Below are 22830 nucleotides of genomic sequence, written 5' to 3' on the forward strand. Positions count from 1 at the left end.
GCATAAGCGCTGCCAGCCAAGGGGAGTGACGTAGGTCGTGTGGGCTAGTGGAGAGAGAGCGCGTGCATGAGAGTGCGCATATTTGTGTGGCTTCTCGACACAATAAAGTTCTTAAAGATAACCACAAGTTCAAGTCTCTGCCTCCGTTTGAACCGGACCGTTACAATACGTTTGAACTTCGCGACGCCGTCGCATGCGATTGCGCGGTCACAACGTACGCAATACTGGAAACTGAATAAAAGATCACACACTCTGTTCCACACGGTGTTAGAAAGTGTTCTCCGGTGAGCCTCGTCAAAATGTGCAGTTTAACAAAAGACGGCGGAACCGCGCAGGCGAACCAGTTCTGCGATCAACACGGCTCTCCCTTTAGCTTGTACTGTATGGATGATGAAAAATTAGTTTGTTCATCCTGTCGACGAGGTAGCGAACACAACGGGCATGATCTCGTTGCAGTGCAGCAAGCTGCGCCAGTACTCAAGGTAGGCTCCGACAATCTTCACAAAATGTTCCACGAGCTTGTTTGCCTGTTATCTGATACTTTAGAAAAAGCCAATTTCCCGTATCCTCCATGTTTTGCCTATTATTAATGAGATATTTTGATTTTTAAAATAAACCAAATCGAGGGTTTGGTACGCAATGGGCGCAAGTGTCATTTTCCGAATTTTACAGGAGAGCCGAAACAAAATCAAAGAGTCTTTTTTCCATTTATTTCAATGTAGTTAATGATGTCGAATCCTATATTTTGCCGCTAGATATGTCATCAAGAGCTTTCTTCTGATAGACGAATATGGGTATTTGGCCCAAAATACGCCCACTTACGCCCCATACGCACCAAACCGTCGAAATATATAATAATTACTTTAAATTACCCTACACATTACACGCAAAGTATAATTCATAAACGGGGAATTCGGTGGTTTGTATAAACTCGCATTAAAAAAATTGTCAGGGTCTTTGCTGGCAGTAAAATATTCCCGGAGGCTGTGTGGTTTCGTTTAACCCGAAATGAGTAACTTTGGCATTGTGCTTATGATCGTTCATCAAATAGATTTTTAAAAATAAACCAAATCGAGGGTTTGGTACGAAAGGGGCGTCAGTGTCATTTTTTGAATTTTACAGGAGAGCCAAAACAAAATCAGTTAGGTTTCGTTTTCCCAGAAATAAGTAACTTTGGCATTGTGCCTATTGTTCAGCCTTGTCCACACGGTCAATCCGTTTTCTAGAGTATTTCTAAACAATGCATGTATAATCACTGGCCCAGGCTATGCACACATAAATATGGAGGAAGAGTTAAACCAGCGGATGCCAATAGATATGCAGTCCATACTTGTGAGGAGCAACATTTCCTTTTGTATCTACTGCATATCTGGTAGCAGCACAATGGTTTGAGACTCATTTAATACCTTGGACTCTTTATGACGTAAAGCCATTAAGCCAATTTCTTCCATACTGTATCCGTGTGATTTACAGCTGAATCTTGTCCCAACCCCAAATTCCCATAGAGATCCATTCAAATCAAAAGAGTTTTAGTATGCCTGAACTATACGATATACGGACTCTGATGATGTTGATAAGCCATCAGGAAGACATATCATGCAAAGGATATGCAAACAAATAATGCAAAACATGACTGTTTTATTTTACATTATAATTTGTCTTGGGCATTGAAATGCATTGAAATGTATAAAAAGTGAGAAAACATGTAAAAAAATAAGAACCTTTAGAAACACACACACATGCATGCACATACACAGACACACACACACACACACAGACACGCGCATACACACACAAACACACAGACACACACACGCATACACACATGCGCGCACACACACACACAGACACACACGCATACACAGATGCACACACACACAGTCAATCACGCACATACACACGCATGCACACACACACAGACACACGCATGCACACAGTCACTCACGCACATGCACACATGTAGCCAAACAGGTTGTGCTTGTTGCCTGTCTGTGTACGTTCCTCTGTGATTCCATCCAGAGTCAGTGCCTCTGATGTGTGTCATTCCAGGAAATCGTCGGGGATTCTCGAGGGACCTTGACCAAGAAGTTGGAGGAGCATGAAGAAGCTCGCCTCACCTTAAATACGATGAGCCGGCACGTTAAGGTACAACTTACCTTCTGTTTACAGATCTATAAAAACAGTATGACACGCTTGTGGACGAACACCCCTGAAAAATGCTTCTGCCGTTTTCTGTTCCAGAGCCAGTACCAGCAGACAGAGAGAGAGATAAAAGACGAGTTTGAGAAACTCCATCAGTTTCTGCGGGAGGAAGAGGAGGCCAGGATCGCCGTGCTGAAGGAGGAAGAGGAGCAGAAGAGTCAGATGATGAAGCAGAGGATTGAGAAGATAACGATGGAGATGTCCTTCATCTCAAACACAATCAGCACCATAGAGAAGGAACTGCAAGCTGAAGACATCTCCTTCCTGCAGGCATGAATACATTGATATCAGTGCAATCTGACAGTAATGTTTCACTCATTGTGCATAAATAAAAATGATTTAGATCCACGTGAAGTATTAACATAAGAATATAATTTGGTAACATTTATATTTCATGCTTTTCTGAATTTCCAGGGTTATTCACAAACAATTAACAGGTATGTCTGTTTGCTTCTGTGCCCAACCTCTTTTCTGTCCTTTTCTCTTTTGCTTCTTAAATTCTTTTTCTCATTCATCTCCTCCTGTTCTCTGTTCCTCTCACCTCCTGTCTTTATTTCAGCTCTTTATTGCCCTCCTACTCTTCTTTTTATGACCCACATCAAATTCCCACACTTCTTCTCTTTAAACACACAAATATGCACCCCCCCCAAACAAAAGTTCTAGTTGTAGTGCATGGAGTAGCAAAGTTTTGACTAATGAAAAAGGAAAAATATCATGTCTGTCGAGGGCGGCCTGTAGCGTAGTGATTAAGGTAAATGACTGGGACAGGCAAGGTCGGTGGTTCGATCCCCAGTGTAGCCACAATAAGATCCGCACAGCCATTGGGCCCTTGAGCAAGGCCCTTAACCCTGTATTGGTCCAGGGGAGGATTGTCTCCTGCTTAGTCTAATCAACTGTACGTCAATCTGCATAAGAGTGTCTGCCAAATGCCAGTAATATAATATGGTGGTAAAATAAAAGAATAATGTGCCAAATACCCAGTACACCCAAGCAGCACTGATCCCCGGCTTTCCCCCTCAGGATCTGGCAATCCCTGCAGGATCCTCAGAGCTCTGGAATGTTCTCCAGCGGTGTGACCCAGTTAATTAATCGGATGAAGACTTCATTCTCGACACCAGGGCAGGTAAATCATCATTCCCTTCCTTTTTCTCTCTCAAATATCGCCCCCTGCAGGTGCAAGGTGCAAAGCTGGAAAAACAACTGGCCTAAATTACTCTGGGAATCAAATTCTGCATTACCTTTCATTACAAATGGAAAGCTGAAAAAATAGTTTCATACACAATATAAACATTGTGACTATAAACACAAGACTGTTTTTCTTGTTTTGTAGATCCATAATGACACCTTGACAAGGTAAGATTGGTGGGGCACAAAAATACCCTTTCAACTAATCACTAATTTATTTTCCTTGATTAAGAAGCATGCTAAAAATACGACTAATCAATTAACAAGTAACAAACACAGCTTCTTCATATTATGTTAGGGGGATTAAATAATAAATTGAACCCTGACCTGATATTTTACACAGGATCTACGGCACACCACTGAAACCTGAGCCAATCACAAACGGTTTGATTGATGTGGCCAAACACCTGGGCAATCTCAAGTACAGGGTCTGGGAGAAGATGCTGTGGGCTCTTCGGTACAGTGAGTACTAGATGTTAATGCCAGTTATTACTTACTAATATCATACCTATTATACTTGTGAGCAGCTAACATGCTTCAGCTACAAGTTTGAAAATTAGACCTTTTCAGTTTATAATTGTATGTTAAGGTACAGAATGAGAGCTACACAATGTATCACTTGGTGAGATTGAGTAAATACCCCTGGAGATATGATTGATTGAATGTTGCATTTTAGCAAAACACAGTTCTGAGAAAAGTGGCTTTTAATGATTTTGTTGTGAATTTAACCCTTTCTCACTGCAAAATACATTAAAGATAGTATGTGACATAGTTTGTGGAAAATATGAAATACATATTGCAGTACCCCAGTATCATGCAGTTAACCAGCATGTGGAAATCCAATGTGTCATTATACCAAAGCACACACTAGTCCAGCATATAGTGGCTATAGGAATCACACCTACACGATACAAAGTTTCACAAGCATAGTGACTGTATGATATCGTTCCACAATGTTCTACTGTATTGTTCTGTGCAGTGTAATTTGGAAGATGGAGGATCCATGTACACTCAGTGAGCACTTTATTAGACTTCTACAACTGTAGCCTATCCACTTAGAGTTATGATGTGTTGTGTGTTCAGAGATGCTCTTCTGCATACCACTGTTGTAGTGTGTGGTTATTTGCATTACTGTCACCTTCTTGTCAGCTTTGACATCTCTCACTAACAATGGTTCTTTTTGCACCATTCTTTGCAAACTCTAGAGACTAGTGTGCATGAAAATCCCAGGAGACCAGCAGTTTCTGAGATACTAAAACCACCCTGTCTTCCACCAACAGTCATTCCACTGTTTCCACAAAAGTTTGTTTTGGACAGCAAAATGTATGATGATCGGATTTAGAAAATTTGGTGAATGATAGATGTGTGCATTATTGTTCTGCAGTGGGTTGGTTGCATTTTCTCCTGGATTAGTTAAGTACTATTTGTTTGCTTGCTGATTCTAAATTCAGTTTAGTTGTCATTATAGTGTTCTGTTGTGTACTTGTTTGTTTGTTAGCTATTACAAGTGGTGTTTATTTAGATTCAGTGAAACTGGGTTAGGTGTTTGTTTCTCTCAGGTAAGCTAGGCTATTAAGTTAGGCTATTGTTTTACTGGCTGGCAGGCCACAGCTTTTGTTGTAGGAGGAGCCAATACTTTGCACCCTGCTCAGGCTATTAGTACTGGCACACCTGAACTCACTTCAGTGTGCATTATTGTTCTGCAGTGGGTTGGTTGCATTTTCTGTATTCGGCGTCAGTGTTATTTAAGCAGTTGTGTAGCGCACCAGCGGCAGCTGTGTGCGGCAGCCTCGGCTACTTGCCTCGGCGTACGAAGTCGCAGGTGTACAAAGTCGGGGTTGTCTATCTACGGGTGTCCATCGAGGCTGTCTGAGAGCCTGATGTTTGATTTTGTTTTTGCTGCCTGCCCTCATTCCACTGTGTAGTATTCCCCTTGTCCTCCCTAGTTCCCTCCATGTGTTTCCTTCCCATCCCTGTCCTCTCTCCTCTCCCCAGGTCCCAGTCAGGTAGGAGGTTCGCCTCCCGCCAACATGGGCAGAATATCTCTAACCTCATCTTCCCTCCCAGACCCCCTGGTATTGATCTCTGTGTGGCTGGTGGCCTCTGGAACTGCCAGTCCGCCGTCCAGAAAGCAGACTTCATATCTGCCTATGCCTCCCACCTCAACCTTGACTTTCTTGCTTTAACTGAAACGTGGCTCTCACCAGAGAACACGGCCACCCCGGCTGCCCTTTCCTCTGCCTTCTCTTTTTCCCACACACCCAGATCCTCTGGCAGAGGAGGTGGCACAGGTCTCCTAATCTCATCCTCATGGAGATCTAGTGTCTTCTCCTCATCCCTCTCCTTCTCCTCTTTTGAATTTCATGCGGTTTCTATTACTCTGCCGTGCAAACTGTTTGTTATTGTGGTTTATCGCCCCCGGGTCCTCTGGGAAACTTTTTGGATGAGATGGACATCCTCCTCAGCTCCTCACCTGTCAATGACACCCCCCTGATCCTCCTGGGTGACTTCAACCTCAACTCAGAGTCCACCCAGTCTACCTTTCTCTCCCTCCTCTCTTCTTTTGACCTTACCCTCACTCTTTCCCCTCCCACCCACAAAGCAGGCAACCTTCTTGACCTCATCTTCACAAGGAGCTGCACAACAACCAACCTCTCTGTAACACCACTCCATATATCTGACCACTCCTTCATCTCTTTCTCTCTTCCACTCTCCTCTAACACCCATCCATCTCTCCCACCATCCACTGTCACCTGTCGACGGAACCTACGCCACCTGTCTTCCTCCACCCTCTCATCTACAATCCTCTCCTCCCTACCATCTGCGGAGTCTTTCTCTCGACTGTCTCCCGATGATGCGGCTACAACTCTCATGTCCTCCCTTTCATCTTCCTTTGACTCTCTGTGTCCCCTCACCACCAAACTAGCTCGGGCCTCCCCCCCCAGTCCTTGGCTTTCTGATGCTCTACGAGCTGTCCGAACCGAACTGCGGGCGGCGGAGAGAAAATGGAAAAGGTCCTGTCTCCCCAGTGATATAGCTTCCTTCCATGCCCTCTTATCATCTTTCCATTCCTCTTTCTCTCTAGCTAAATCTTCCTTCTTTCACTCGAAAATTAACGCGGCCGCCTCTAATCCCCGCAAACTGTTTTCAACTTTCTCCTCTCTTCTGGCCCCCCCACCCCCCTCATCACTCACACCTGATGACTTTGTCTCCTTCTTTGAAAAGAAGGTCGATGCTATTCGCAATTCCTTCTCCCAACCCTCCACCCCTGCTGACCCTCCTACCCTCCCCAACTCCCTAACCTCCTTTTCTCCCCTCTCTGACGCCGACACACTGAAACTCCTTACTTCCCACTGCCCGACCACCTGTCCTCTTGACCCCATCCCCTCTCCTCTCCTACAATCTATATCTGAGGACATTCTCCCTTTTTTCTCCTCTCTAATCAACACCTCCCTCTCTTCCGGCACCATGCCCTCTTCCCTGAAGAGGGCCAGAGTCACTCCCCTCCTCAAAAAACCTACTCTTGACCCCTCTGCCCTGAACAACTACCGGCCTGTCTCTCTTCTTCCCTTTCTCGCTAAAACCCTGGAACGGTCGGTCTGCTCCCAACTGTCCACTTATCTTCTCCACAACAATCTCCATGACCCCAACCAGTCTGGCTTCAAGAGTGGCCACTCCACTGAAACCGCCCTGCTCGCGGTCACTGAGGCACTCCACTCTGCTAAAGCAAAATCCCTCTCCTCTGTCCTCATCTTCCTCGACCTGTCAGCCGCCTTCGATACAGTCAACCATGAGATTGTGCTCTCATCGCTGTCTGGGATGGGTGTCACAGGTTCTGCACTCGCTTGGTTTTCCTCCTACCTCTCTGGTCGCTCCTACCAGGTGACTTGGAGGGGCGCAGTCTCCGATCCTCAACCCCTACGAACTGGAGTCCCGCAGGGCTCGGTTCTTGGGCCTCTCCTCTTCTCGCTATACACCATGTCTCTTGGTTCTGTTATCTCTTCCCACGGCTTTTCTTATCACTCCTACGCTGATGACACCCAACTCTTCATTTTCTTCCCCCCCGACACCCAAATCACCACACAGATCTCTGCCTGCTTGGCTGATATCTCTGCGTGGATGACTTCCCATCACCTGAAGCTCAACCTTGCCAAAACTGAGCTTCTCTACATCCCTGCTAAGTCCTCTCCGTCAATCGACCTCTCATTGACTGTTGAGGACTTTGTAGTTTCCTCCTCCCGTACGGCAAAGAATCTTGGGGTGACTCTTGATAACTGCCTCACCCTGGCTCCGCAAGTATCCTCCACTGCCAGAACCTGCAGGTTCTTTCTGTATAATATACGCCGTATCCGTCATCTCCTGACTGAGAAAGCCACCCAGCTCCTAGTCCAGGCGCTCGTCATTTCCTGCCTGGATTACTGCAACTCCCTCCTAGCCGGTCTCCCAGCGTGTGCCATCAAGCCCCTCCAGCTGGTCCAGAATGCTGCAGCCCGCCTGATCACCAGTCAGCCCAGGTCGGCTCATGTCACCCCGTCTCATTGGCCTCCACTGGCTTCCTATTGCCGCACGCATCCGTTTCAAAGCCCTAGTGTTGGCATTTCAGGCTGCTAAGGGGACTGCCCCACCTTACATACAATCCCTGATCACTCCCTACTCCCCAGCTAGACCACTCCGGTCTGCCAGCTCTGGCCGCCTTACGGTTCCCTCTCTACGTGCACCTGGCGGTCGAGCTGCACGTTCACGCCTGTTTTCCGTTCTGGTTCCTCAGTGGTGGAATGACTTGCCGACCACTGTCAGAACAGCAGAATCCCTCCCCCTATTTCGACGCAGACTCAAAACCCACCTTTTCACACTCTACCTTAGTCCTCCCTCCTGATTTCCCCTGCCCCTCCTTTCTGATATCCCAATCCTTGTCTAACCCCCCCCCCCCCCCAAAAATAAATAAATAAATAAATAAAACTTCTGATGACAACTATGTTTAGAACAGCATTTCCTGTGTATTTTGCTAGTTTCTGGATGTGATGCTCTGACTTATGGTAGAACCTATGCACTTGTAAGTCGCTTTGGATTAAAAGCGTCTGCCAAATGACTAAAATGTAAATGTAAAATGTAAATATTCAGGAATCTGATTCTGGTATTAACTCAATTTTGACCGCATAATGATTTTTGTAAAGTTTTTTGCCTTTTGCTTCTTTTTTACGCTCAAATAATTGATATGTGTCTCCTTATAGAGCGAGAGAACAGGGTCGGCACTGACCGTTCCAACAGCACACCTCTCACACATCTCTCTCTCTCTCTCTCTCTCTCTCTCTCTCTCTCTCTCTCTCTCTCTCTCTCTCTCTCCAGCTCCTGTGACTCTGGACCCCAACACTGCTACTCCATGTCTCTCTCTCTCTTGGGAACTGACCAAGATGAAGTTCTGTACAGACAACCCTCAGCTCCCTGACAACCCAGAGAGGTTCACCTTCGGAGCCAAAATATTGGGGTCCCAAGGCTTCACCTCCGGAATACACCGGTGGGACGTGGAGGTGGGGGACAACTCCAACTGGGCGGTGGGAGTGGCCACACAACCCACTGAGAGGAAGGGAGAAACCACTGGGGGGGTTTTAGCCCTGTACAACATGAATGGTCACTACCATACCACTGGAATGGGGCTCATTTCAGTGAGATATAAGCTACGTAGGGTGCGGGTTGAACTGGACTGGAACAGGGGAAGCGTGACCTTCTCTGACCCAGGCTGTTCTGACCCCATCACTGCCATGAAATTCTATCACAGAGAGCGGCTGTTTCCATATTTCCAGAGCTCGTGTGAGGAACACGCTCTGCAGATCTCTCCAGACGAGGTCAGCATCGCTATAGAAACTCCGAAGTACGGAATGAGCTATATTGTTTCTGGAATGTTTAATTGGCTTGGTTCAAAAATGTATTGAAGCCTCAAAGTATGAGATAACAAATGTGTGATTAGAGTGGTTGTAACTGAACATTCCAACGCTGATGTAACAATCACTGCTGGTAAAAGAAAGCAACAGAGTTCTAGAACACCGACTATGGAAAAAAGTATAAAAAAATTAAAAAAACACTCTTCAAAGGGCCAGAAGCCAAAAAACTAAAAGTGTCAGCACTCATACTGCCCACACCAGGAGGATGTAGTATTGGTTTTCCTTACATATGAAACATGGAAATCAGCTGTGCAGCTGTATAGGGCTATTCCATAGAACACATTTGTAGGCCTTTAGCTCTCATGTTTAGAAATTGCATACTATTCTTTAACCAAATATATATTCTCATCTTATATTCTCATCTTTCAAATTGCATGATCAGGCTTTCTATATGGCAGGTATTCACACTCTACTGTCTATGTTCCATTGTATAGACTAACTGCTGTGTAGGGTAAATGTTCTTTTTATCTGTAACTGCATTTTCTGGCTGTGGATTGCTTAATATTATTTGATTTAATGTACTCTACTTAATTAGTATTTGAATGTAGACTTTGCAAACAAATTAATTAACAATGAGATGCGTCCATAAACTATTCTGTGAATTTAAAGTGAGATGCATGAATGAAGACTATGGTAATTATTGCATGTAATTATTCTGAATAAACTATCATTTTAATAAGCTACAAATTTAAGGGTGGGTCTACCTCTTTTTTGTATATTATGTAACTTTTTTGTTGGAAAACCTTTAATTTGGCAGTGTTTCTAAGATGGACGATGAACCGGCCTGTAGCGTAGTGGTTAAGGTAATTGACTGGGACACGCAAGGTCGGTGTTTCAATCCCTGGTGTAGCCACAATAAGATCTGCTTTTAACCCTGCATTGCTCCAGGGCAGGATTGTCTCCTGGATAAGAGCGTCTGCCAAAATGTGATCAATATAATGTAAAAGTATCACCCCATTTCTTAACACAAGCTTGAAAATGGCATACCCAACATACAATGGTTACTATTCTTGAACCCATTTGAATACAGGCATAGTCCTCTTCTGATTGGTATCCCTTTGGGGTTTGAGTCAGGTTTGGATTACTCTCAAGTATTACTAAAACAAAGTTACCGAAGCACAAACTCAGGCGAGTGAAAGATTTTTTTTTCTCACTGAAAAGATTTTCTGTTTTTTATTGGATACAGATTATTGTGGCTGTTCCTGGTGCACTTGGAAACATAATGTAGCCACAACAAAATGCACAAATCCCATTTCAATAAAGTGAGTCAACCTTGAGAACCTTGAGGAACTATTTTTTTGAATAGCTCCAAGCTACAATGAATATCTTTTCATCATGGTTTGTATTAAACATCAGCAAAATTTGAGAAATCAAATGCATTACTGTTCAATACGGAGTTCATGTCTGACTTGAAATGTGTGCTATTCTAGTTATTCACATAACTGAGTAGATATTTGGAGGATGTGTAGTGGATTCATCCCTCTGTGATAATTTATGGTTATTTCAAAAATTCCACTGAGGATATAAGGTTTGCAGTGGCTCAGTTCTGGCAGATAGAAAGTAATTGAAAAGGGCTGGTTGTAGGGGCGGATGAAACTATTCTGAACATCAAGCTTGTGCGTCAGATCTCAAGGGAATTATCCCGGGCGTGTATGGGTCTGTTTATGTGTTGGACAAAACCAAAAGCAGTGATGAAGCAGTGGAAAAATTCTTCTTGCATGAATCAGTGTGTCTGTATCCACAGTTATGTAGAAATCATTGATGATAAAACCTCTTATTGGACATGGCAGCTGGACGAGACATTCAATAAAAATGTGTTGATTTGGGTTTGTCGGGGCAATCATTATTAGTTTAATTAAAACAAAATGCCATATGTCTATTTTTATATTACAAACAGCAAAATGCCTAACATTACTATATTATGTAAGATATAGGCTATTAGGAGTTCCAGGGAGATGTGACAGGTCAGATAAAATAAACCATTAAAAAGACATTTTTACATTACAATGTAGATACATTTTTAATCTCACTGCAAGTTGAATCTTTCTACCTTTCGAACAGCCCTTGACATATCGCCACCTGACCCCCATGGTCAGCCTACGTAGACCTGAGGAGCGCTACAATGTTGTGCACAAAAGCATGCTTATAGATGGGTAATGGGCAATCTATCAAAGGCAGATATCAATAACAATCTTCTGAAATATACGGTGGTCTATTGTCTATTTTTTTTATTGAAAACATTCATAAAATTGTTGTTGACTGAAGAGTGAATATGGGTCTTCTTACCTAAAATATAAAATAATTATATTTGTTCTGGCAGATAAAAATGGACAAAAAGCCTGGTTGTCGGGGCAGCTAAAAATATTTTGTATGTCAAGCCACATGTGTGTAAATAATCAATGGAATGGTTTTGGGGGTGTATGGGTGTGTTTATATTTTGGACAACCCCGATGTTACGAAGCAGTGAAAGAAATTCTTCTTGAATCTATCAATGTGTGTGTGCGTGCGCATCTGTGTGTGTGCATGCGTGGTGTGTGTGTGTATGGGTGTGGTATGTGGAGCGTGTGCGTGTGCGTGTGTGTGTGTGTGTGTGTGCGTTTATTGTGTGTATGTGTGTGCACATGTGTGGTGTGTGTGTGTGTGCGCTCGTGTTGTGTGTTTGTGTGTGTGTGTGTGTGTGTGGTATATAGTGTTTGTGTGTGTGTGTGTGTGCATGTGGTGTATAGTGTGTGTGTGTGTGTGTGTGTGTTGGGAGGGTTTGAAATAAATGCTTGAAGCACAGATTGCCTAACCAGTTCTACCTGTTAGGCTACTGAGGCATCTTAGCAACAGCTTGAGTCTCAGGTGAAGGATTGTGACATACTTCAGACTCCTGAACGGTTCCACTTTCTTTTTTTCTTTATTAATATCACGGTCATTTCTCATATCACGTTTGAGTCTCTCGCTCTTTAGAGCGACTTGCCTCCCAAACCCTCCTGGCTATACAGCAAATGGCCGCCTCACAGGAGATGACAGCGTCTCAGCCAACCTGCAGGAAACACAAGGCTCCCTTGTGCCTGTACTGTGTGGAGATGGAAGAACTGGCCTGTGAAGGCTGTAGAGAGGCTTACGGCCGCAAAAAGTATCGCTTCTGGCCATCGCAGGAAGCCGCCAAAGAACACAAGGTACAGCATCTGTTTTTTTTGGGTCAGGGGTTTCAGGTTGAAGCCCTGGAGGGCCGCCGTGTGGTTTCCTTTCAGCCAGCATTAGCCGATTATCGCTGTTGGAAACCGCGCGTATAGCCTATCAGTGGCTTAGATTAGCGCTCTGAGTAGAGTTGTTTTTTTGTTATCATGTTTTTTTTTCAAAATTTTAAGTCTGGTTTCAATTACCTGTGGGGGTTGCCTTACATGAAACACACCAAAAACCCAGCAGCTCTCCAGGACTGGAGGCTGGCCCACTAGACACAGAAAACTGATCCACAATATATTAAGATTGGTGAATATGAGCACCGATGAGTAATAATGAAATACAAAATTATGTAAAACAGAAAAAAGTCATATGTTTCCTTACGCCACATGTGTATAATATTACCATACATTTAAAAGCCATTCCCCCTCTCGTGATGTTTCTGTAATGTATTGCATACATACTACATGCAGTAAATGTAGTATGTATGACAGTATAAGTAAAGTGAACAAATACAGTAAAGTAAATGTATTGCCTGTAAATCCATTTTAACTGTTTTAACTGTCTTTACTGTTTTTGTATTTGTTTGATTGATTGAACCTTTGGAATATTTTTTATAATTTTTTTTTTATGGAAGGAGCCTAAAATAGTTCCATAAAGTTGCCCATTATGCAGTGGTTCAGTAGTTATTTAGCTGATGCTTTTATCCAAAGCAACTTACAGTAGATTTGACTAAGCAGGAGACAATCCCCCCTGGATCAATGTGGGGTTAGGGCTCAACAACTGTCCGGATCTTATCATGGCTACACCGGGGATTAAGCCACCAACCTTGTGGGTCCCAGTAATGCACCGTAGCCACTCTGACGCCTATGTTGCGTATTAACTGCAGTGTGACAGTATCAATGTTTCACCACTAGGGGGAACTGAAAGGCCAGTGAAACACTGGCATGTGCATTTAATATGAGCACATTTTCATTTTACCCTACATCAAGCAGTGGTACCTGTTGTCTGTCCATCTACCAGTCTGCCCATGGAAACACCGTCACCTGTGACTTGTCTGCTTCCAGGTGGTCCTCACAATTTCTCGGGAGAAACTGCTGAAAAAGGTGGAAGGACATGAGAAAGCTCGCAGAGTCTTCACTGACATGGCCAAGCATCTGAAGGTACAATGACAGCTCCTAGAGGGCCCTAAATGCTCTTAATTGATCAAGTTCAATCATTTCTTGAATCTGACGTTCACGGTGCTGTCATTCATCAGCGTGTGAATGAAAGTCGGAATGTTTCCTTAGCTGTTTCCATGGTTACCTCTCTCAGATTTGCCCACAAAATTACCCCATGGACAAAGGGAAAACCGAGGGAGGCTTCGGGGGTCACTGTGCAAACATGCCATAAAGCAGCACAATCCACAGGCCATCAGCCCCGGGGCAGTATTGCCACTGGCATTCTTTATCATACCCTTCTAAAGCGCAGAACAAGCGAAATATGAACCGGTACCTGTGTTTGGATCTGTGCAACTTGATCAGTCTTATCAGACTTTGCTCGGCATTAAAATATGAAAAAGGGCGGGTCAGCTGTATGAGTTGTGACAGGTTTGGCATGGGTCTTTACACTGTTGTTATGTGATATTGTGAAGCACAGGTATGAGCACCCGGTGGATTTTGAGTTTAAGCCTCATCGTGCGGGTTGCCAGCTTCAGTACCCCATGCATGCACACACACACCACACTTTTCAATTCTGGGGGGGGGATTAAGTGGTAACTCTGGAACACACAATCATTGTGTGCCTGTTAGCCCTTTGAAGTGTAGTTTTTGTGTAAAATATATTTTTCTTAAAAATTCTAAATCAGTGTTCTAGAGCCCCATTGCTTTCAGTTACTTGTAGTGATTGTGACATCAGCATTAGAGTGTTCAGTTAAGTCTGGTATATGTACAGTGTATTTTCCTGGAAATGTACGGCCCTACCCCTGGTCCAAGTCATCGACAGATCTAGAAAATGCCCTGGAAAAACACATCTGCCGTTTTTTGTTCCAGGGCCAGGCCCAGCAGACGGAGAGAGAGATGAAAGACGAGTTTGAGAAACTCCATCGGTTTCTGCGCGAAGAGCAGGAGGCCAGGATCGCCGCGCTGAAGGAGGAAGAGGAGCGGAAGAGCGGGATGCTGAAGGAGAGGATTGAGAAGATAACTAAAGAGCTGCCCTCCATCTTAGACACAATCAGCACCATAGAGAAGGAACTGCAAGCTGAAGACATCGCCTTCCTGCAGGCATGTGTGAACGATTAACAGTGCATTATGTTTCATTCAGTATTATCTCATTTATAGAAAAATAAAATGCTAAAGGCTTACAAAGAACAAAAAGACAAAGACATAGTGCAGAGTTATTCTCCTAAAATAACAAAATAAGATCCTCATGATACCCTCTTCGATAAGAAAAGTAGATATTTAGTGTTGGACTGTCACTACTACTTTGTTCATGTTGCGGTTTCCGCTTTTCATTCTTCTTTGTTTTTGATATCTGAGCCATACTGCTGTGGCGGCCTTTAGCGTAGTGGTTAAGGTAAATGACTGGGACCTGCAAGGTCAGTGCGTCTAATCCCAGCGTAGCCACAATAAGATCCGCACAGCTGTTGGCCCCTTGAGCAAGGCCCTTAACCCTGCATTGCTCCAGGGGAGGATTGTCTCCTGTTTAGTCAAATCAATTGTACGTCACTCTGGATAAGAGCGTCTGCCAAATGCCAATAATGTAATGTAATGTAATGTACTGTCGTCCTTGCGCAGCTCAACACCATGAGAAAACACTTGTCGCTCACATGTCAGTTAACATGTGAAATTGAATAGTATGCAAACATTTTGCCAAATAAACCTTGCCCAACTACTTCACGTGCACTTGACATGGACACAGTAGCATTACGCAAACTGCAACAGTAGAAGGCTAAGTAAAGTTGTTGCCCAGGTTATCAAGACACCATCCCAGACAATTACCATGACCCACTGAGGGATTGGCTGCTAGTGGCATAATTTTAATTGGTTGCCAACCAAGATCACTGAGTGGGCCTTTAATAAACAGGACAAATATTATGAGTATGCACTTACAGTGACTCACAAATATAACTTGATGACATATTAATTCACTCATTTTTTGCAGAACTACAAGACCACAATTGACAAGTATGTGTATTTACCGCGGCCGCCTCTAATCCCCGCAAACTGTTTTCAACTTTCTCCTCTCTTCTGGCCCCCCCTCCCCCCCCACCCCCCTCATCACTCACACCTGATGACTTTGTCTCCTTCTTTGAAAAGAAGGTCGATGCTATTCGCAATTCCTTCTCCCAACCCTCCACCCTGCTGACCCTCCTACCCTCCCCAACTCCCTAACCTCCTTTTCTCCCCTCTCTGACGCCGACACACTGGAACTCCTTACTTCCCACCGCCCGACCACCTGTCCTCTTGACCCCATCCCCTCTCCCCTCCTACAATCTATATCTGATGACATTCTCCCTTTTCTCTCCTCTCTAATCAACACCTCCCTCTCTTCCGGCACCAGAGTCACACCCCTGCTCAAAAAACCTACTCTTGACCCCTCTGCCCTGAACAACTACCGGCCTGTCTCTCTTCTTCCCTTTCTCGCTAAAACTCTGGAACGGTCTGCTCCCAACTGTCCACTTATCTTCTCCAGAACAATCTCCATGACCCCAACCAGTCTGGCTTCAAGAGTGGCCGCCCTGCTCGCGGTCACTGAGGCACTCCACTCTGCTAAAGCAAAATCCCTCTCCTCTGTCCTCATCTTCCTCGACCTGTCGGCCGCCGATTGTGCTCTCATCGCTGTCTGGGATGGGTGTCACAGGTTCTGCACTCGCTTGGTTTTCCTCCTACCTCTCTGGTCGCTCCTACCAGGTGACTTGGAGGGGCTCAGTCTCCGACCCTCACCCCCTACGAACTGGAGTCCCGCAGGGCTCGGTTCTTGGGCCTCTCCTCTTCTCGCTATACACCATGTCTCTTGGTTCTGTTATCTCTTCCCACGGCATTTCTTATCATTCCTACGCTGATGACACCCAACTCTTCATTTCCTTCCCCCCTGACACCCAAATCACCACACGGATCTCTGCCTGCTTGGCTGATATCTCTGCGTGGATGACTTCCCATCACCTGAAGCTCAACCTTGCCAAAACTGAGCTTCTCTACATCCCTGCTAAGTCCTCTCCGTCAATCGACCTCTCATTGACTGTTGAGGACTGTGTAGTTTCCTCCTCCCATACGGCAAAGAATCTTGGGGTGACTCTTAATAACTACCTCACCCTGGCTCCGCAAGTATCCTCCACTGCCAGAACCTACAGGTTCTTTCTGTATAATATACGCTATATCCGTCATCTCCTGACTGAGAAAGCCACCCAGCTCCTAGTCCAGGCGCTCGTCATTTCCCGCCTGGATTACTGCAACTCCCTCCTAGCCGGTCTCCCAGCGTGTGCCATCAAGCCCCTCCAGCTGGTCCAGAATGCTGCAGCCCGCCTGATCACCAGTCAGCCCAGGTCGGCTCATGTCACCCCGCTTCTCATTGGCCTCCACTGGCTTCCTATTGCCGCACGCATCCGTTTCAAAGCCCTAGTGTTGGCATTTCAGGCTGCTAAGGGGACTGCCCCACCTTACATACAATCCCTGATCACTCCCTACTCCCCAGCTAGACCACTCCGGTCTGCCAGCTCTGGCCGCCTTACGGTTCCCTTTCTACGTGCACCTGGCGGTCGAGCTGCACGTTCACGCCTGTTTTCCGTTCTGGTTCCTCAGTGGTGGAATGACTTGCCTACCACTGTCAGAACAGCAGAATCCCTCCCCCTATTTCGACACAGACTCAAAACCCACCTTTTCAAACTCTACCTTAGTCCTCCCTCCTGATTTCCCCTGCCCCTCCTTTCTGATATCCCTATCCTTGTCTAACCCCGCCCCAAAAAAAATAAAATAAAATAAAATGCACTTCTGATGACAACTATGTTTAGAACAGCATTTCATGTGTATTTTGCTAGTTTCTGGATGTGATGCTTTGACTTATGGTAGAACCTATGCACTTGTAAGTCGCTGTGGATTAAAAGCGTCTGCCAAATGACTAAAACATAAAATGTAAATTTACTTCCAAGATTCACCTTTCTTTCATTCACTCTTGTCATTCTTTTTCTCTATTCTTCCTCATTCCTTTCATTTACCCTCTGCCTTCGCTCTTGTACTTCCTTCTTTTCTTCTTTTCTTCTTTTTATGTACCCCGCCTACTGCATTCCTTCAATCTAAACTGACACACGCTTGCATACATACACACACACACACCACACAAACACACATCGTAGCTCAACAAATCTATATTTTATTTATTTATTTGCTGCAAAAGAAAAAGAGACACATCATTTCAAAATCTGTTGTTGAGCATTCAAAATCTGGATCAGATAAAACTTAAAAAAGCTGTGCCATATTATGCATGAGTCAAACATCGCAGTAACATACACTGCGTTCTTATTGTTTCAGAACATGGCGCGCCCTGCAGGATCAACAAAGCCAGCCTGGTGCATCCAACTTCATGACCCAATTAGCTGAGCTGATGAAACTACCAGGCCAGGTAAACAAGGGCCCATACAGAACTACCACGTTTTTTCATTTAGTGCACTAGCAACTGCTCATACACGGCCATGTGCATTTGTCTCAGGTCTAGGGATCCAATTCCAGGTAAAACATTAGTTTTACAGTGATTTTTAAAAATGAACATGGAACAAATGTGACTTTTTTTTTTTCTAGGTCCATGCTGATACAGTGCAAAGGTAAAGCCTGTTCTTTCTTAAAATTTAACATTTTTCTGTGAGACTAAAAGACAAGCTGAGCATTGACCGCAGTGTGTGTCTGCAGGATGTGCAAACCACCTCAGGAACCTGAGCTCATTACTGGAGCCCTGATCGACATGGCCAAACACCTGGGCAATCTCAAGTTCAGGGTCTGGGAGAAGATGCAGGGGGCTGTTCAGCACAGTGAGTACGCGATTTAAGCGTGCACTTTTGGCAGTTATCACATTGTTGTGAACACGGTAGTGTTGGTTGGTTCTTCCTATGAATACAGCACATTTTGAATATCATACCTCAATATCTTACCCGTTTCAAATCCAATCTCAGCGACATATTGCAGGCCTGCTAATAGCAATGCGCTACCGATTTCGGTATAGCTACGTTGTGCCACTTCTGTGTTATGCATACCCCTAAAAAATGCTAACATAGACGAGGCTAATCTAAAGTATCACATACAGGTGGCAGCTAGATGACTTTACATAGCTAGCATGACAGGCTAGCAGCAGGCAGTCTCACTGACTGTGCAAAGTGGCAAGCATTGAATTTGTGACAATCAGAAAGTGTTGGATGCAGTAAAGGGAGGGCCGCCAAAAAGAGACCAGCTAGGTCAGCATACATAAACAGAAAATAGCTAAATCACCAGCTATGCTAGTTTATTTGGCTAGTCATAAACACCAAAAAGTGAGTTCACTAGGCTAGCCAGCTAGCTGGCAGCGACAATGTTTATGCCAACTAGTTAGCTAACTAGCTACCCTACAGTTAGGCTTTCAAAAGTCATTTGCGATATACCCTCATAGTTAGCCAGCAACTGACTGGCTGATATGGGATATTTCTCATTGCACATGAGAGAATATACAATCTAGCAAGATGCAACTTACAATGCACTCACAGTGTTTATGGCAGTCAGTTAGCATCTCAAGACTTTACTGAAGAAATTAAATGTGTAAAATTTTCAAAGTGATCCAAGTTCGTTAGAAAGCATTAGGGTGAATAATACTTTTTGGAGAGCTTTTTGGACACTTTGGGTATGCTTTATAACACATACTTGTATACATATATTCACATACATATGTGAATAAAATACAGATGAATGTTCATTGTATTTGCGTTTTTTGATTTTTCTTTTGTATTTTTATGTAGCTTGCTTTTGTGTACCCTGTATGTACATGCTCTGAGATACATTTGTTCTGTCTCAAATCTCTGAATGGTACAAGCCTCTTCGTTGATTTTAGTCTTCAACTATATGTGTTACATTACATTACATTATTGGCATTTGGCAGACGCTCTTATCCAGAGCGACGTACAACAAAGTGCATACCCATAACCAGGGATAAGTTCGCTGAAAGACCCTAGAGGGAAGTACAATTTCAACTGCTACCTGTACAACAAAGAGAAGGACGAGGGCCTTTTTTTTTTTTTTTTTGAGAACAAAGAAACAAACAAACAGAGCAAAAGTGACCAAAGTTAACTATCCAAACACTGCTTACCTAGCCAACTAAAAATTCCGATACACAAAGCAAGTCACAGAGACAACAATTAAGGTTCACAGGGAGGTAGGGAGGGATGGGGAGAGGTGCTGCTTGAAGAGGTGTGTCTTCAGCTTGCGCTTGAAGGTGGGGAGAGATTCTACAGTTCTGACGTCAACGGGGAGTCTGCTGTCCATCACCACGCCGAGGTTCTTTGCACTGGGTGACGGCGTGAGTGTGGTATCCCCGAGGGAAACGGAGAGATCCAGATGGGGAGAGGTTTTAGCAGGGATGAAGTGTATGTAAAGTATATGTTTGTGCAGGAAATAGTTTTTGAGATATTGACCCTTATAGGACTAGTACAAACTGGGCAGAAATTGCCTTCTAGGGGGCCAAAGGAATATTTCTGGGGGAAGTCTGGGGGAACATGCTACGTGCTATATTCTTGTGAGATATTTGTGGTTTTTGGTGGTGCATTTATTTATTTTTTGCTTTGGTTTTCTGCCAGAGCCCAGTTCTGACAGCATTGCTTCAGCCAGGTTCTTCATTTTGTAGGCAGCAACGCATACACCTACATGCTCATATGTATAAAACGTGTGAAACTACATATGCTGCGATGTGTGAGAGTGCACCCTCTTTCCTGTCAATGGTTCTACATGTTAGCATGTAACTAACCTTCATCTAGGTCTCAGCAAGAACTAACAATGGATAGATTTAACCTCATGCAACAGAAATACACAATTTACTGTGTCATTGCTAACAAAAATATGCTAACATGCTGACACTATGTGTGTAAAAGTAACCCCCCCTTTACTGCTTCCATATTAAAGCATGTGAAACATATCTCTTTGTTTATCTCTCTCTCTCTCTGAGAGTGCACCTATTGTGTTTAGTATGTGGACATAAATGCACATTAATGTACATAATTATTTCATTAAAAATATCACTGTTGGCATACAAACACATACACACACACACACACACACAGACACAGTTCTCCAATCCCCTGTGTATTCTCTCTCTCTCTCTCTCTCGCTCTCTCTCTCTCTCTCTCTCTCTCTCTCTCTCTCTCTCTCTCTCTCTCTCTCTCTCTCTCTCTCTCTCTCTCTCTCTCTCTCCAGCTCCTGTTATTCTGGACCCCAACACTGCTGCTCCATGTCTCACTCTGTCTGAGGGACTGACCAGTATGAAGTTCTGTACGGACAACCCTCAGCTCCCCGACAACCTGGAGAGGTTCACCCTCGGAATTTTGGGGTCCCAGTGCTTCACCTCCGGGAAACACCAGTGGGACGTGGAGGTGGGGGACAACTCCAACTGGGCGGTGGGAGTGGCCACACAGTCTGTTGTGAGTAAGGGCCGGAACGTCCAGCCGCGTCAAGTGCGGGGGGTTTTAGCCCTGTGTTTTGTGAATGGAAAATACCAGGTGAAAACAACACACCTCCCCATCCCGTGGAGGCTGCAAAGGGTGCGCGTGGAGCTGGACCGGAGCAGCGGAAACGTGACCTTCTCCGACCCGGTCCGTAACCGCCCCGTCTTTACTGTCGACGTTCATTACACGGAGCCGGTGTTTCCGTACTTCCGCAGCTCCTGCGAGGAGCACCCCCTGCGGGTCGCTCCGGAGAGGGTCAGCGTCAGCGTCCAAGCTCCAACGCAAGAAGAACAAGGCCTTTTCCCTCAAATATTTAACTGGTATTTGTAGAACAATTTGGAATTAAAAGCCAAAAGGTACCGCTACGGGCGGATAAGTCTTTTGCAGACAACATTCCTTACATAAGTAGCATGGAAATGTATTGTTTGACCAATCAGCAATGTGCCCATTAAGTGCACAGCCAATCAGAAGTGAACTTGCTACACCAGAATGAACACTGGAAACTTGGAGTCCTCCTGCTTAGAAATGGCATACTTTTGAAAAAAGCTAAATTTTGCTACATTTCTGGTAATACATTTTATATCTTTGTATCTTAGATACCTTATTTTATGTTATGGTGCTGGTACTGTAAGACGGTGGATTGGTTATTTGGCGTGAATTATAGGGCTGGTGTCACAGACAGAGATTAGGCTAAATTACAGTTTGAATGGAGATTCTCCTGACAACACTCATTCCAGTCCTAGATAAGGCTTCATGGAGTAATGGAGCAACTATCAAAATCTAGCTGTAACACAAGGTGCTGGTGAGTAAGGGCGTGTCCAACTCAATTCCATTAAAGGCTTTAATGCAACTGTGTCACGGGTTATTAATGTATTCATTTGTTATCAGTTTTTTATCCAAAGCAATTTACCAACCTTGCGGGTCCCAGTCATGTACCTTAGCCACTAGGCTACATGCTGCCCCACAGGAGAGATAAGTTGTGTGTTGTACACATTGTCCTTTGACTTGCGGTGAGATTCCAGTTTGAAGTCTCAGTGGCTCTTTAATGCAAATGAACTGATTTTAGAGCTTCCTTAAAATATAACGGCTTACCTGGGGCGGGGTTCACACAACCACTCGGCCACTGAGGTACAACGGTGGCCGGGTTTGTAAAACAAATTAATGGTGGGGTTCATTTGTTGGATTTGTTGGATTTGGATGGTGCAGTGGGTAGCACTGCCGCCTCACAGCAAGGAGGTCCTGGGTTTGAATCCCCGTCAGCTGGGGATTTTGCATGTTCTCCCCGTGTCTGCGTGGGTTTCCTCCGGGTACTCCGGTTTCCTCCCACAGTCCAAAGACATGCATGTTAGGCTGATTGGAGAGTATAAATTGCCCATAGGTATGAGTGTGTGAGTGAATGGTGTGTGTGCCCTGCGATGGACTGGCGACCTGTCCAGGGTGTATTCCTGCCTTTCGCCCAATGTATGCTGGGATAGGCTCCAGCCCCCCTGCGAACAAGGCAATGACTTTCCCAGGGCTATACTGTTATGGATCATGGACCACCCGATTGGTCCAAACGTCTCATTTCAAACATACACCCGACCTTTGACCTAGGCCTGACATTCATATGCTGTATGTAGCACATTCGCAACGCCGCCATTAAAGAACAATGCACCAACGTTTGAATTTAAAACTAGTCTGGGTTGGTTT

At 44.6% G+C, this 22830-nt stretch overlaps 2 protein-coding genes across 2 annotated transcripts; both read left to right on the top strand.

Moving 5' to 3' along the window:
* Positions 1–77: 77 nt before the first annotated feature.
* LOC133111545 (zinc-binding protein A33-like) lies at positions 78–10013 on the top strand. The gene is made up of 8 exons (XM_061221999.1): positions 78–482; positions 2050–2145; positions 2242–2472; positions 2617–2639; positions 3223–3325; positions 3533–3555; positions 3731–3849; positions 8734–10013. The coding sequence occupies exons 1-8, from the start codon at positions 300–302 to the stop codon at positions 9315–9317; spliced, it is 1362 nt and encodes a 453-aa protein (XP_061077983.1). The 5' UTR covers positions 78–299; the 3' UTR covers positions 9318–10013.
* Positions 10014–12126: 2113 nt separating this feature from the next.
* On the top strand, positions 12127–21991 carry LOC133111551 (E3 ubiquitin-protein ligase TRIM35-like). Its single transcript, XM_061222011.1, has 8 exons — positions 12127–12490; positions 13562–13657; positions 14525–14755; positions 15636–15658; positions 17999–18089; positions 18266–18288; positions 18374–18492; positions 20894–21991. The coding sequence occupies exons 1-8, from the start codon at positions 12317–12319 to the stop codon at positions 21469–21471; spliced, it is 1335 nt and encodes a 444-aa protein (XP_061077995.1). The 5' UTR covers positions 12127–12316; the 3' UTR covers positions 21472–21991.
* Positions 21992–22830: the final 839 nt, after the last annotated feature.

The sequence above is a fragment of the Conger conger genome, chromosome 2 (assembly GCF_963514075.1).
Source record: "Conger conger chromosome 2, fConCon1.1, whole genome shotgun sequence".
Taxonomy (NCBI): Eukaryota; Metazoa; Chordata; class Actinopteri; order Anguilliformes; family Congridae; genus Conger; species Conger conger.

What these genes read in the sequence shown, in the direction of transcription:
- LOC133111545 (XM_061221999.1), top strand. Translation starts at nt 300, where the DNA reads ATGTGCAGTTTAACAAAAGACGGCGGAACCGCGCAGGCGAACCAGTTC. An exon ending in AAGACATCTCCTTCCTGCAG is followed by an intron (nt 2,473 to 2,616) that starts GCATGAATACAT and finishes CTGAATTTCCAG; the next exon opens with GGTTATTCACAAACAATTAA. An exon ending in TATTCACAAACAATTAACAG is followed by an intron (nt 2,640 to 3,222) that starts GTATGTCTGTTT and finishes TTTCCCCCTCAG; the next exon opens with GATCTGGCAATCCCTGCAGG.
- LOC133111551 (XM_061222011.1), top strand. Translation starts at nt 12,317, where the DNA reads ATGGCCGCCTCACAGGAGATGACAGCGTCTCAGCCAACCTGCAGGAAA. An exon ending in AAGCCGCCAAAGAACACAAG is followed by an intron (nt 12,491 to 13,561) that starts GTACAGCATCTG and finishes GTCTGCTTCCAG; the next exon opens with GTGGTCCTCACAATTTCTCG. An exon ending in ACATGGCCAAGCATCTGAAG is followed by an intron (nt 13,658 to 14,524) that starts GTACAATGACAG and finishes TTTTTGTTCCAG; the next exon opens with GGCCAGGCCCAGCAGACGGA.